At 45.5% G+C, this 15,235-nt stretch overlaps 1 protein-coding gene across 1 annotated transcript in view; it reads right to left on the bottom strand.

The window, feature by feature from the left end:
• Positions 1 to 2,375: 2,375 nt before the first annotated feature.
• Positions 2,376 to 15,235, bottom strand: part of SVOP (SV2 related protein homolog (rat)) — a 73,155-nt gene continuing 60,295 nt past the window's right edge. Inside the window, exons 12-16 of the mRNA XM_008569791.1 lie at positions 12,349 to 12,456; positions 9,256 to 9,367; positions 8,189 to 8,270; positions 5,400 to 5,489; positions 2,376 to 4,007 (exon numbers count right to left, since the gene is read on the bottom strand). Of these exons, the coding sequence (XP_008568013.1) occupies positions 3,801 to 4,007; positions 5,400 to 5,489; positions 8,189 to 8,270; positions 9,256 to 9,367; positions 12,349 to 12,456 (599 nt within the window). The 3' untranslated portion in view covers positions 2,376 to 3,800. The remainder of the gene's footprint in view (positions 4,008 to 5,399; positions 5,490 to 8,188; positions 8,271 to 9,255; positions 9,368 to 12,348; positions 12,457 to 15,235) is intronic.

Below are 15,235 nucleotides of genomic sequence, written 5' to 3'. Positions count from 1 at the left end.
GCGTGCAACGGAATCAGCTGGAGCTGAGTAGTGCCCACCACGTTGTTTGGGGCCTGTGTCTCCCTGCCACACTCCTCTCCTCCTGCTCTTCCTTACACCTTTTCCATTTCACTCATTTACATTCCCAGGCTGTCCCCTGTAGGACATTAACTACTGATCTCTTATAATAATAAAGCTCTACTTCTTAATTTGAATTAGCCTGAGTAAAATTCTGTTCCTTGCAGTGAAAACAGGCTTGATGAGAGCTCTGTGGCCAACACATTCTTGGCAGGCTCCTCTCAACCATCACCCATCCAACAGCCATCACCATCCCTCTTCCATGCTAACAGAATCCCAATTTTGTGTTCAAGAGACTGTGGTATCCCTTGGTGCTAGGGATGATTCATGCTGGGATGGGCATGTGACCCAGGTCTAACCGTGAGAAGCAATGATAAATCTAATGGAGGACTTCCCTTACCAACCCAAAACAACAGGTTCTTGTGAAAGAAAACTTTTTGTGACTGCTCTTTTCCCATTCTACTTCCTTTAAAAAGTAATATGATGTCTGGCACCTCAGCAGCCATCTTGTGAACATGAGGTTTCAAGCATAGGGTCAAATGGCCAACATGCAGAGGATGATGGAGAAGAAAGACAAGGAGAAGCTGGGTCCTTGGTGATGCTGATGAGATGCTAAAGCTTCCCTGGACTCCGCCTGACTTTGGGCTTGTTGTTAAGTGAACAATTACTATTCCAGTGGTGTAAGCCACTATTGAATGGGTTTACTGCTGATTGCAGTTGAAGGTACCTCAGTCCTTTGATGTCTATTAGTAATAACCAGAGGAGACTCTTGATATCATCGTTCAAGGCTTTCTGTTGCTTAATATTATTAAAAAATAATGAATATCCATACTCATTTCAAAGTTGATCCCTAAGATACTCTTTCATCTCTGCCAACACTACCAGGTTCATTTATGTGTTTTTGAGACTACCTGAAGTAAGAAAAAGAAAGTAATATATGACCCTTTCTACACTGAACATTTTTTGCTGTTTTCTGATATCTTTCCTAACACTCAGAGAAACAGGTGACATTTCCATTAATGGAAACAGAAGCTTCCTGAACAGGATTGTTCAAAATTAGACACGTGTCTTCAGTTAAAGGCCCTGTGCATTTCAGAGGCTTGGGCAACTTTTGCGGCAGCTCCCATATCATTAGATAATACCGATTTTTTTTGAAAAGGGCAGGCTATTTAGAAGGCAAAGAGTTTTTAACTTCATTTTCTCAAGTNAATATTATTAAAAAATAATGAATATCCATACTCATTTCAAAGTTGATCCCTAAGATACTCTTTCATCTTTGCCAACACCACCAGGTTCATTTATGTGTTTTTGAGACTACCTGAAGTAAGAAAAAGAAAGTAATATATGACCCTTTCTACACTGAACATTTTTTGCTGTTTTCTGATATCTTTCCTAACACTCAGAGAAACAGGTGACATTTCCATTAATGGAAACAGAAGCTTCCTGAACAGGATTGTTCGAAATTAGACACGTGTCTTCAGTTAAAGGCCCTGTGCATTTCAGAGGCTTGGGCAACTTTTGCGGCAGCTCCCATATCATTAGATAATACCGAATTTTTTTGAAAAGGGCAGGCTATTTAGAAGGCAAAGAGTTTTTAACTTCATTTTCTCAAGTACAGAAAGCCCTCAACTGTGAGCCTCTTTACCCCAGTCCCTGGAAAACACTCCTGTCCACCAAGCAGTCCTTCCCCGCCCAGCCCCCAGCTCCACTGGGTTGTTTGAGGGTGAAGGAGGAGACATGATCATCCAACAGCATCTGACCAGCTGGAAGGTAAACAAGACAAGCAAAAGTTCTATGTTACCCAGGAGAGCTCAGCTGCCTAGAAATAATTAGAGCTACAGCCACTTTTGAAATGAAGAAAATGTGGAGCTGGTGACAGATCTGCCAAGCTGCTGCCTCTGACTGCCTGGGCCAAGCTGCCCATACTTCAGGGACACAGGATGGTTTGCAGTTGACCCAGAACTTGAGCCTGAAGAAGTCATCCACTGTGACCTCCACACCATTAGAAGAAAGAGTTGTCTACCACAAACTCAGAGTCGCAATGTTGGCAGTCAACTGGGCAACCTTTCCCCCTTCTTGGAAGAGAGATTGTCATTTTTAAAGCACCTAGATGATCTTGGATGGACAAAGCTAGCAGGACCATTGGGCAGAACTGTCACCAGGACATTATGACAAATGAACAGACTTAGACCCTTGCAATGTCTGTCCTGTCATTTTTAAAGCACCTAGATGATCTTGGATGGACAAAGCTAGCAGGACCATTAGGCAGAACTGTCACCAGGACATTATGACAAATGAACAGACTTAGACCCTTGCAATGTCTGTCACTGACACGTTTTAATAAGAGATGAACACACACATCTGGCCTCCTTGCAATGTTTACCTCAAGCTGAGGATTGGTCTTCTCTGGCCTTTGGTGGGATCTGGCAGCTTCCTCCTGCCTTCTCTAGGTCTCTGGCCTTCACCATGGGCAAAAGGCTTGTGTAAACCAAATCCTGGAAGTGGATGTAGTCTGCTGAGACGCAGCTCCAGCCCTTCCTTCCTCCTAAGGCCAACCCCAAACCCCACTGGCCTCCCCCTCCTCCTTTGAAAGTGTACACATTCCACACATCTGCCCCCCTCCCCGCCGACTCCATGGCATCCCTGCTGCAGGCGCCGTCACTGGAACCCCAGGGCTGCCTTTGTGTAAAGACCAGGCTAACCCTTGACAGAGGGGCAGCTTTGCATCAGGGATTCCTGGTCCCTGACCCCTATGAGGGTGGGAGTGGAGGCTGGGGAGGTGGTGGTGTAGGATTCTTCCAGTTTCTAACCCATTCCACCATCTAACTGTGCACAAGATCCAAAGCCCTGACACATAAGTAAACGGTTTTCTTTCCCCAAGTCATCATTCAGCCTGACCAAGGAGGGGGCCAGAAAAGAAGTCCCTGCGTAGCCCTTGCTGCTTCAGAAGGGGAGCCCCCTGCTTTGGCTTTGGGCTCCATCTTCACCTCCTTTGGTCTCAGTCCCGTTTCCGGGAGTGGGAGTGGGGTAACAGCTTTCTGAGGTTGTCATCTGGTGCAAGCCCAGCTGACCCTGGGGACACATTTGGATCCCCGGAGCAGGGACAGCAACCCCAGAGAGGGCCAGGTGGGGGCATGTGGCTCAAGCTCAAATACATGTCCATCTGCCAGAGTCTCCCCCAGTCAGGCCCTGGGGAGGAAAACAGAGGGGCCCCTGCCGAGGAAAGGAGTGTTTCTCTGACTCAAGAAAAAACTGCTCAGGCCACACTTGGTCACCTGCAATTTCCAAGAAGAAAGCCTGGGGCCGGGGTGTAGGTGAAACCTATAGAACAGGTCCAGTTGGTGGATGGCAGGTGTCTCATGTGTGTGGGCCTGGACTGTATCTACAGAGATCTTTTGGTTGTTGTTCACTGAGGGTGTGACAGGGTAACTCTGGATGGCGTCTGGTTGGCTGCTGGCATCACTGGACCCTCCTAATGTGGTAGTTTTCTCATGCAGATCCAGAGGTTATTAACAAACCTTCCCCCACACATACCAAGAACCCCCCAGAGCAAACACCTCCCCATCCCGGAGTGGATCTCAATGAATACAAGCAAACAGAGTCAAGACACAAAACCCTGTCAGTCCAGTTCATACTCTTGGGCGAGTTCTTGATGTCGGCAGTGACGATCGGTGTCCCAGCCAGGCTCCGCCAGCTCCCTGTGCTCTACAGCCTCAAAGACCAGTTCAGCCCCACTCTGGTCACTATTCTTGAGAGCCAGAGTTCGATCTGGTGACGCCTGGGCCATGCATCCCTCGGCCGACCATCTCTTGGCCCCACTCCCGGTGGCTGGACTCCTGCAGTCCTCGGCCTTTGGTCTCAATGGGCAAAAAGTAGGAGGCCACGGCAGCCAGGAGGCAGCAGCCACTGTAAACTGCCAGGGTCAGGTACACAGAGGATTCCAGCATCACCTAGGGAGGGAGTCACAAGACGGTGACAGCATCCCTTCTGAAGCCCAGACACCACCAACCATGAAACAATATTGTTAACACCAGGCCCCCTTGTAAGCACTCCATGTGACAGCTCTGTGAGCTATGTACTTCACTCCCATTTGACAGAGGGGAAAACTGAGGCTCAAAGAGGCATACCCAAATTCATACAGATAATAAGGATGGGCTGGGACTTGAACTCAGGCCCATCAAGCTCAAGAGTCTGGACTCCTTATAACTACGCACTCTCCCAGAGCAATGCCTATGACGACTTCCTAGCTTTATGGCATGTGGCAAACCACATGGCAAAGCTGAATCCCATTTCTTCAGCTGCCAGATGGGCATAAGGGCAGTGTCACTTCCTAATGGAGGCGACCTGGGGAACACCTGGCACCTTGTAGGCAAACGCAAGCTCCCAACCAACACCAGTTAGGAATGACATACAATGGCTAAAAACAACAGTGCAAAACAGAAATACTTGGGTAAAACGTGTATTTGAATTCTATTTATTGGAATATCCAGAATTGGCAAATCCACAGAGACAGAAAGTGTGGTTGGTTGGCAGGGGCTGAGGGGAGGGGAGAGCGGGGAGTGGCTGCTGAATGACACAGAGTTTTAATTTAGGGTGGTGAAGATGTTTTGGACCTACTGGAATATCCAGAATTGGCAAATCCACAGAGACAGAAAGTGTGGTTGGTTGGCAGGGGCTGAGGGGAGGGGAGAGTGGGGAGTGGCTGCTGAATGACACAGAGTTTTAATTTAGGGTGGTGAAGATGTTTTGGACCTAGATAGAGGTGGTTGCATGATATTGAGAATGTGCTAAATACCACTCAATTGTTCACTTTAAAATAGTTAATTTCATGTTATGTGACTTTCACCTCAATACAAAAATGATAAAAACAGAAAAAAATAATTGGATATTCGAAAAGCAAAAAGACTTAATAAGATCCATAAAAATGGATAGAAATGCTTCAAGATACAAGAAAAGTTGCAAAATTTTGCAACTACACTTAATTATCCAACACAAAAAGCAGGGACTGGGACATTTGTGTTTCCATTAAATCATATTAGCCTGCAAAACAAGCAGATCACTTTTAGCCAAATCATCGGGCACTCCCAGGGTGTACACAGGAAAGAACTGGGTTTGGTTCCTGGCTTGTCTCCTTCTCTGCTGTGTGACCTGGGCAAGTCCCTTTACTTTCTGAGCCTCAGTTTCCTCATCTGCAAGCAATTTCTTCTCTTATTGGGTGGGTTGTTAGGATAAAACAAGATAATGCACATGGAGGGCTCGCAGAAGGCTCAGCATATGGTAACTGCTGGCTGTGCACTGGGTTTTGTCACCCGCACCCCCTCTGTATTTGGGGTGACACCTACCTGGGCAATGAACGGAGTGATGAGAGCACCCACTCTTGCCATGCCACTGCAGGTACCCAGGCCCAGAGCCCGCGTTGCCGTGGGGTAGACCTGAAACACAGTGGCCAGATGTGAGCTCGGGAAAATCAGGTCCCTCCTCTTCTCCAGCTCAGGACCAAATCCCTCAGGTGTTGGTGACCCTATTAAGGGATGGGAGACTGGGCTGGGGCAGATTCTCATCCCAAAGGGGACAGGAAGTTCAACTGAGAAAGAGGACATGAGGCTGAGCTGTGGGTGGGAACCCAGTGAGGGGGTCCTCCCTGGCCTGGGGGCTGTCCTGCAAGATTCCTCCACTAGGAACTGCTGCACGTTCTGGACCCAGATATTGCTCTTGCATCCACTTTTCACCAGTTCACCTTGAAGCACCGGGCTTTCAAGGAATTTCATAAAGACAGGCATTGAAATGGCTACAATTTCTCAGTTTGTATCCAGTAGGGACCACATGCCTAGTTCTTCCCTAGGCAAAGTGAGAAGAGATTGTGCATTTTGCAGGCCAAGGTAATTAAGAAGGGGGCCTGTTTTCTCCACTCCCTTTCCTTGTCTGCTGGAAGGAGGACTCTGTGGCCCTAAGGCAGGTTTGGGGATGGGTCATTCTTTGTCATGGGAGCTGTCCTGTGCATTGTAGTATGTTTAGCAGCATCCCTGACTTCTACCCATTAGATGCCAGTAGCACTTCTGCTCCCCCACCCCCACCCCATTATGACAACACAATGTATGTCCAGACATTGCCAAATGTCCCCTGAGGCAAATTCACCACATGAGGGAGGCATGAGATACAGGAACCGGGATCCCTGAATCTCTCTGGGGAGGAAAGCTGTTCCCCAACCTAGAACACCCATCTTGGACTGTTTCATAAGAGGGAAATTTCCATTGTGTCAAAACACTCCATTTTGGGAGTTATTTGTTCTAACAGTTAGCGTGTCTCTAACAAATACCATGCTCAGTGCAGAAAGCTTGAAAAGAATGAACATAAAGGGGAAAAAATAAAACTCAGTCATGATCCCAGCACTCAGACATTTGTCACATTTTCATGTATATCTTTTCTATGATTGTATATACATATATATTCATTAATTTATCAAATGCTTATTGAGTACATACCATATGCATTTATATATTGTGATATTTTAATCCACTCAATTACATAATATATAAATATATTCTTCTTGTAAAAAATCAAAATGTTTCAATTCTCTCTTGATCCACTCCCTTTGCCAAGAAAATTTTTCCCATAGAACCCCACTGTTATGAAGTGTGGAATGTATCCTCCCAGATATGTTAAAAATGTACATATAGAAAATATACAGCATTGTTTTTTAAATATAAATGGTGTAATGCCATATATATCAATCCACAGTTTGCTTTTTCCATTCAGCCATGTCTTCAAATCCTATCTACATTAATATACAGACGTCTACCTCAGTCTTTTCAAGTGCAACAATTGTATTCCACAATGGATATAGTCTACAGTTTACAATTCAATAGGGATTGATGGACACTATGTTATGTGTGTGTGTTACATATATAATACATATAATATAATATAATGTAATGTAATGTAATACATAATTGCCTAGCATATGGTTGGCACTCAATATAACTTTTTTAAATGAATAAGTGAATTAGTACGATAATCTTGTTTCTGTTTTTCTATTATGGAGAATTTCAAACATAGACTAAAGTGGAATGGTAGAATGAATTCTCTAGTACCAAGCACTGTGGACTGTGATTGTTTTAGTGACACCTCTCTCTCCTTCCTCCCTTCCTGAATTACACTGAAGCAAATCCCAGAAGGGTTGTCATTTCATTAACTAGATACTTCTGGACATGCTGCTTTGAAGAATTTCCTTTTAGGAAAAGATTGTGGACATTTCTCATGTTCATATTTGGTCTGCTACAATAGTATGATTTTTAATGGCTGCACAGAATCCTATCAGTTGGATGAATAACCATTTATTTAACCAATTCTTCATGGTTACAAGTAGCTAGCTGGATTAGTTTAAGCCAAGGCTCAGCAAACTTTTATTAAATGACCAGAGACTAAATATTTTGGGCTTGGTGGAGCCATACGGTCTCTGGTAACTGCTCAACTCTGACAATGTAACACAAAAGCAGCCGTAGACAATAACAGTAAATGAAAGGCTGTGGTGTGTTTTAATAAAACTTTATTAATAAACACTGAAATTTGAATTTCACCTGAGCCCTTCAACTAAAAACCACACACAACTCTCTCCTGAGACCCTGTAACAGCCCCTTCCTTCACCACATCGACCTTGGATGGTAGTGGTTCCACCAGCCCCCTCCACCCATGGTGAGCCCTGGGGCACTGCTCCATTGACTTGCTGGTTTCCCTAAACCTGCCCCATAGCTCTGTAATGAGCCCCTCTTTTAAACTCTTCTCAATTAAACAGTTACCCAATTTGACTGATACATGCACCAACATATATATACTTAGAAAAGATTCTGGACAAATATTCACTGAACTATTCAAGAAGGTCATGTCTAGGAAGGGAGAATGTGGGGCCTTTTCATTTTTGGTTTTATACAGTTATGCAACATTTGGAATTTTGACATGAGCATAAGCTTTTATAAGCAGAAATAATAATTTTTAAAAAGCTGAAATAATGAAGGACTTCGCAGTCACCACTCAGACCAAGGACAAATTTCATTCCAAGCAGCCCACGCTGGGTGTTTCTGGAGGCAAAGCATCCCCCCTCCCTGCCCTGGTTGTTCCCAGACACCCCTCCTACCTCAGGTGTGTAAACATAGGCTGCTTGGAAGCCTCCAGAAATAAACGCTCTTGCAATGAAGAGTAGCAGAGTGAGGACATTTCTAAGGAAGGGGGAAAAAGCAGATGAGCAGGTATTATTTTCTATCTGCTTGTTTTAGCAAAGTCCTGTCTTCCCAGGCAGAATTTACACCCGGGAATTGGCAAAGGCCACCCTGACCAACACACATTCATGCAGACTTATGGTGATCACATCCCATTACCATCTCTAAAGGCCAGTTTTTATGAGTATATCTTTCTCCAAAGCTCCAGGGTAAGAGATGGGAACACGTGTGGTGCCCAGATTTGGGGCAAGACAGGGCAGAAATGGTATACAGAATCAAATCCCAGACAAGAACTTGTGCGGGTAGAAATTGATCTAGGAGCCAGCTGAGGTAGGGAAAATCAACGACTATTCAGTACTTTCAGGATAATCCTGATCCTTAACCCTCTTTTCCATTGATCTCATAAATACCCCGGAATATCAGCATTTCAGGGTCTAAGCTTAGAAATTGATCTAGGAGCCAGCTGAGGTAGGGAAAATCAACGACTATTCAGTACTTTCAGGATAATCCTGATCCCTAACCCTCTTTTCCATTGATCTCATAAATACCCCGGAATATCAGCATTTCAGGGTCTAAGCTACATCTCCCCACCTTCCTCAGACCAAGATGTGGCCCACAAATTCCTCAACAGGTTTGGTCTGGGGCCTCTAGAAGGTCAAGAGAGGCACTGGCCCTTTCTATATTTTGAGGCTCTCGGTAGATGGAAGAATGGAGAAATGACAAAACAGTTTACAAAACAGGGTCTGTTTGGAATATTTCCATTGAACAAATTAATACTTTTAATACACTCATAAATCAAGCAGTTATTGGGAGACAATGTCAAAAGTATAAATTTAATGTTATTAGAGTGAAACCAGGGCCAAAATGTCCTCCCGCCCCTATCCCATCAGAGACCCCAACCTTGAAGCTGTTCTTTGGGGCATTGTGAGACAGCTATGAGCCTCAGTCCTAGCGAGGGGATGGGCAGGATCCCTAGATAACCCACCTTCCAACACAGATGAACAGCAGAAGGCTGCAGAAGGAGAAGATGATGAAGCACAGGGCCATGGTCTTCTTGCGACCCAGGCGGTCAATAATCCACAGTGTCACAAGGACACCTGCAAGGGGAGCAGCGGAATGATAGGCAGCTTCTGATGTGGTTCCCAGTGACCCTCACCCTGGTATGCACAACTTGTATCATCCCTCCCCTTGAGAGTGGGCTAGACCTAGTGACTCACTTCTGATGCCTAGAAGACAGTAAAAGTGATAGGATGTCACTCCTGATATTAGGTTCTAAAAGACTGTGACATCTGTCTTGCCAGCACTCTCTCTCTCCCTGGCTCTTCTCATGAGCTTGCCTTGATGGAGAAGGTCACTTGTAACTGCAGGTGGCTTCTGGCCAATAGCCAGTGAGGAACTGAGCCCTTGGTCCAACCTCCCTGAGGAACTGAATCTTGCCACAGCCATGTGAGTGAGTGTGGAAGTGGATTCTGCCCCGGTTGAGCTTTCAGTTGAGACCACAGACACTGGGCCAACAGCTCAATTGCAGCTGTGTGAAATATAATGAAGCAGAGGACCCAGGGAAGCCACTCCAAGATTCCTGACCCACAGCAACTGTGAGGTAATGTGTGTTGTTTTAAGCCACTAAATTTTGGGATGATTTGTTACATGGCAATATATAACTAATACAGGCACCAAGGGGAGCCTGGATGGTACTATTCACTGAATCCAGGCAGCAGAATGCCAGGGCTGAGAGTCGGAAGCACCTGTTCTAAGGCCTCATCTTGCCTCTATCTTGCCATGTGGTATTGGGCTAGTCCCTTGCTTTCTCTGAGCCTCAGTTTCTTCATCTGTTAAATGGGACTTAAAAGACAACAACACTCCCTACCTCAGTAAAGGCAATATAGCATAGTGATGATTATTACCACTAATAATTAAATTTGGGCTAAGCACTTTTACATCTATTATCTTGTTTAATCATCAAAACAACCCTTTAAGATAAATGCTATTATTGGTCCCATTTTCCACATTTATTCAGTCAATAAATTAAGTGCCTCCTGTGTATCAGGAACTGTTCAAGGAGATTGGGATGTGTCAGTGCACAAAAACAAATAAAACAATAAATGTAATAAAGAAGAAAAGAAGAATCTGAGTTCCAGAGAGGTAAAATCACAGAAATGGAGGGCTGGCCCTGTGGCTCACTCAGGGAGTGCGGCGCTGGGAGTGCCAAGGCCACGGGTTCGGATCCTATATGGGGATGGCTGGTGCGCTCACTGGCTGAGCGTGGTGCAGACCGCACCGTGCCGAGGGTTGCATCCCCTGACCAGTCCCCCCCCCCCAAAAAAAAATCACAGAAATGGAGGGCCGGCCCTGTGGCTCACTCAGGGAGTGCGGCGCTGGGAGTGCCAAGGCCACGGGTTCGGATCCTATATGGGGATGGCTGGTGCGCTCACTGGCTGAGCGTGGTGCAGACCGCACCGTGCCGAGGGTTGCATCCCCTTACCAGTCCCCCCCCCCAAAAAAAAATCACAGAAATGGAGCGTGCTTAAATTTTCAGAAATGTTACGTGCTTCAAGCCACAGAAATGCAGGTTGGCAACGCTGAGTTTAACTTCTGAGCCTTTACTCTTATCTATGAAGCTATATGGGGAAAGGGTTTTAGAAGAAAGACAGACAGTATAGTACAGGGTTGAAGACTCTGGGCTCTAGGATGAGACAATAGTTCTTAGCTTGGCCAGCTGTAGGACAGTCCATGTCTTAACTGGGTTTTCCCAGAAGCAGACCCTGGGACAGAGACACAAGAGCAAGCTGTTGAGGTGGGAAATAATCCAAGCAAGCACCAGTAGGAGAGTGGAGAAGTAGGACAGGGAAGGGAAGGCAGCTAATAAAAGGGGACATCAAACAAGTTACCACTGTGGGCAACTGGAGCTGAATTCCACCAGGGGCTCTGGGAGCCAGTGTAGAACATGCACCTTAGAGTTTTCCTGCCTGATGCGCAAGGAAGCTGGGGTGTTTATACACCAACTCCTGCAATTATTGTTTGAAGGCTGTTCCTAGGCATTAACTCCCTGGCACCTCTGGCTACCTTGCTTGCTTTCAGATAGAGGCTTTTCATTCCTTCTGAGGTAGTCCTCAAGCACAGCAATGCAGAAGCTGGCAGTTGCAAGTTGCAGGAACAGTTTCTGCTACACTAGGCAAGTTATGTCACCTCTCTGAGCCTCAGCTTCTTCAGTTGTAAAATGGCAATAATTATACAACTTCACAAGATCAAATGAGACCATATCTGTAAAATATTTGGCACAGTCTCTGGTGTACAGTAAGTATTCAACAAGTACTAGATGTTATCATTATAATAATTATTCCTTCTAAAGGAAAAAAGTTCAACTTTGCATCATGTGCGGGTTTGGATTTTTGACACCCCACTGATCTTTTTCAGTATGTCTAGTGTTGGGGGACAGTTTTCTGTGGGTCTTTTATATTTCTGCACATCTTGTGAGCAGAGGCACCAGGTGCCCTTCTGTTCCAGACTATCATTTCAAAACTGTTTGTATAGCAAACAGTTTTGGAAAATAGAGATACTGTCTCCCTCTGGAGCAAAGGGCAGATTTGTTGACTGAGTAATGAATAAAGAGGATATCTTTCTTTGGGTTAAAGGTTAGGCAGGTTTCTGGCAGCCCGTTATAATAGATTTGAGCTCCCTAAGCTTGGAGTTCCTCAGCTGTGTTGCAAATCTACTGTATGTGTAGCATCCACCTGGGTTGTTCCTCTTCATCCCTGTGGGACTTGGGGACAAGGGGAACTACACCTGTATACTACTCATGCTGCTTGCAATAATAGTCTTTTGTCTCTGACCCAGGAATCTCATGTCTTCTGTAAGCATGTATGAAAGCCGGCAGCTTAACTTGTTAACCTTCACATAGGGTGAAATCTTAGCCCCTACATAGTTCTTGACCACTTGTAGCTAAGGACTGGAAAAAAAAATCCCTGGCTGACCTAGAAATGAAGTTTGCTTCCAGGTGGCACAGATAGAGCTACCAGCTGAACAGCTGCCACATTCTCAGGCTTGCCTGCTCCAGTCTCACCTTGCACAGGTTCCTCACCTGGGAACTCAGAGAGGGTGGTCCACAGCAGGTCCATGTAATCTTCCTCGCTCAGGTACTCACAGGCCAGGCTGCATTTTGCCTCTACTGCCTTTTTCCGGCTGGAGACTGGGGATGAGATAGAGGTAGATAGAGAGATAGTGAGATGGAGAGATGTGTGTGTGTGTGTGTGTGTGAGAGAGAGAGAGAGAGACAGAGAGAGACAGAGAGAGACAGAGAGAGAGAGAGAGAGAGGAAAAGCCATGTACATAGTCTTGAATCAAACCTCCCTGCTCCCCACACTTCCTCCCCTAGGTATCACTCAGCTGGGGTGCCATAGAAATTGCCCAGGCTCAGAAGACAGACAAACTCAGGTTTGAATCCCATCTAGCAGTGCTACAGCTTCATCTCTGAGCCTCAGTGTCCTGATAAAACTGGGGCTAATGAAACCACCATGCAAGGTGGTTGAGAGAATGAAAATAGATTGTGCATATGAATGTACTTAGCCCAGAATTGGCACATAGGAGGTGCTTTTGTGGGAGACAGACTCTAGGGTGGCCCCCTACAGCAAGGAATTGAGGGATGACTTTAGCCGCTGATGGCATTATCCAGCTGACGAGAATCTGAAACTCTCGGTCCTACAACCCCAGGAATTGAATGCTGCCAACTGCCCACATGAGTGGGGCAATGGATCCTCCTGCAGTCAGTCAAGCCTCTAGGTGAGAATCCAGTCCTGGCTAATGCCTCTATTACATCCTTACAAAGTACCAGGCTTCTGACCCACAGAAACTATGAGGTAATAAATGTGCGTTGTCTCAGGCTACTGAGTTTGTGGTAATGTTGTTACGCAGCAATCTCCTATTCATATTCCTCACCCCCCTTTTTATTGAAAGTGAATCAGAGCGCAACCCAGTGGCCAAAGGAATGATGGCAATAAGAGTCTCACCCCCTGGTCCAGGCTGAGTTAATAATGAAGGGTGAATGCTACACTGCTCTCCTCCAGACTTTGCTTTACTCTCCAACTATAGGACTGGTCTCCTAAAGATAGAGGGGTAATATCTGAGACTGTCATTTAACAGATAAGACTCCGAGAGGGTGGCTACCCCCCAAACCTGCTGCCCATAGCTTCCCTAGCTCAGTTGGTAGCATCTCCATCCTTCCAGTTGCTCAGGTGAAAAGCCCTGGAGGCATTCTTGGCTCCTCTCTTTCTATTATACTCCATGGCCAATCCATCAGCAAATCTTGTCTGCTCAACCTTCAAAATGTACTAGAATGTGACTGGCCATGTCTCACCACTTCCGCTACTACCATCTTGGTCTGAGCCATCGTCATCTCTCACCTGAACTTCCACAATTGCCATTCACCCAGTCTACCTGCTTCCATACTGTGCCCACTCCCCCCACCCTACACCACCGTAGTCTATTTCTAACACCTCAGTCAAAGGAATCCTTTTAAAACCTAAGTCAGACCACTGTCACTCTTCTGCTTAAAACTCTGCAGTGACCTCCCATGTCACTCAGAGTAAAAGCCAAAGTCCTTAAAAAGCCTCCAAGGCTCTGTGTTATCTGGCACAAAACACATCCTTGGTCCCACCTGTTACTTCTTTCTCTGTTGCCCTGCTCCCTCTACCCCAGCCCCACTGGTCTTCTTGCTGTTCTTTCATCAAGTAAGGCACTCTCCTGCCTCAGAACCTTCGCACTGGCTGCCCCTTCTTTCTGGATTGTACTTTATACATCCCCATGACTAATTTCCTCATCTCCTTCAAGCCTTTCTTTAAATCTCACCTTCTCATCGAGGCCACCCTGACCGCCCTATTGAAAACTTCAACCTACCCACTTCCCCGTGCCCTGCCCTACACTCCTGATCTTCCTTACCTTGCTCTACTGTGGTGGTTTTTCCATATCACTTGTAGGGAAATATAGCAGGAAAGACTGAAATGGGCAAAAATGTCCTCCAGTGCACCCTAAATGGTTATCCCTGCCTTTCATTGTTTTTAAGCTATTTTACAACTCTGCAAGTTGTAGAAAAACTGATAGTAATGCAAATTATTTTTTCCATATAAATGCAAATTGTGTCTGGTGGTGATACAGTTGATTTCTCTATGCATATTGATAAGTTTTGTCTCTAACTGTAAATCCATTTCAGCATTTCTGATGGCCTCTATATGGATGTGTTTTGACTTCTCCTTTGAACTAGTTGTATCACCTCTTACTGGTGTTAGTAGACAATTCTCTGTGGGTCATTCACATTTCTGCATATTCTACGAGCAGAGGCACTGACTGCCTTTTCAAGGATTTTTTTTTTCTAGCAACAGCCATGGAAGATAGAGAGTGTCTCCCTTTGGAACAAAGGGTAGGTTTGCTTACTGTCTGATATAAAAGATCTGGGTTTTCTAACCACAGGGCTCCTCTCTTCTAATACAACACTGCTTTTGCAGGTATCACCTGCCACTCTTCAAATCGCCCTGAGAGAACTGAGGCTCAAGGGACTGGTATTATAACAGCAGGACCCCCATAGTTGATCATATTTGATCATTTTCCCCTAGCGCTGGAGCAGGCCTCAGTCTTGGAGGAAGTTTGCAAGGCAAACTTGCCGGCTGAGTCCCCAGAAATAGAAGTATGCTTTTCTAGCAGAATATAAGATAAGCATAATGGCTAGCGTAGCATGCATTTCTCTGAGTTCCCTCTTTTTCCATGGTTACTTGATATTTTGAAGCTTGTTTATGGGGCAGGATGACATTTTTTACATAAGTATAGAGCTGTTTTTCAGATCCTAAAAAACCAAGGAAGACATTGATAAAGCTATGCTGATTCCATCCCAAAGCAAATCAAAATCCTGCAGGACCCTAAGATAATGTGTAGGATGAGAACAGAAACCAGATGGAGCCTTGGTGAGAATTTGCACTTGG

The sequence above is a fragment of the Galeopterus variegatus genome, unplaced genomic scaffold (genome assembly GCF_000696425.1).
Source record: "Galeopterus variegatus unplaced genomic scaffold, G_variegatus-3.0.2 Scaffold529, whole genome shotgun sequence".
Classification (NCBI taxonomy): Eukaryota; Metazoa; Chordata; class Mammalia; order Dermoptera; family Cynocephalidae; genus Galeopterus; species Galeopterus variegatus.
Note: the sequence above shows the minus strand (reverse complement) of the source record. Positions and strands in the feature narration are given on the sequence as shown.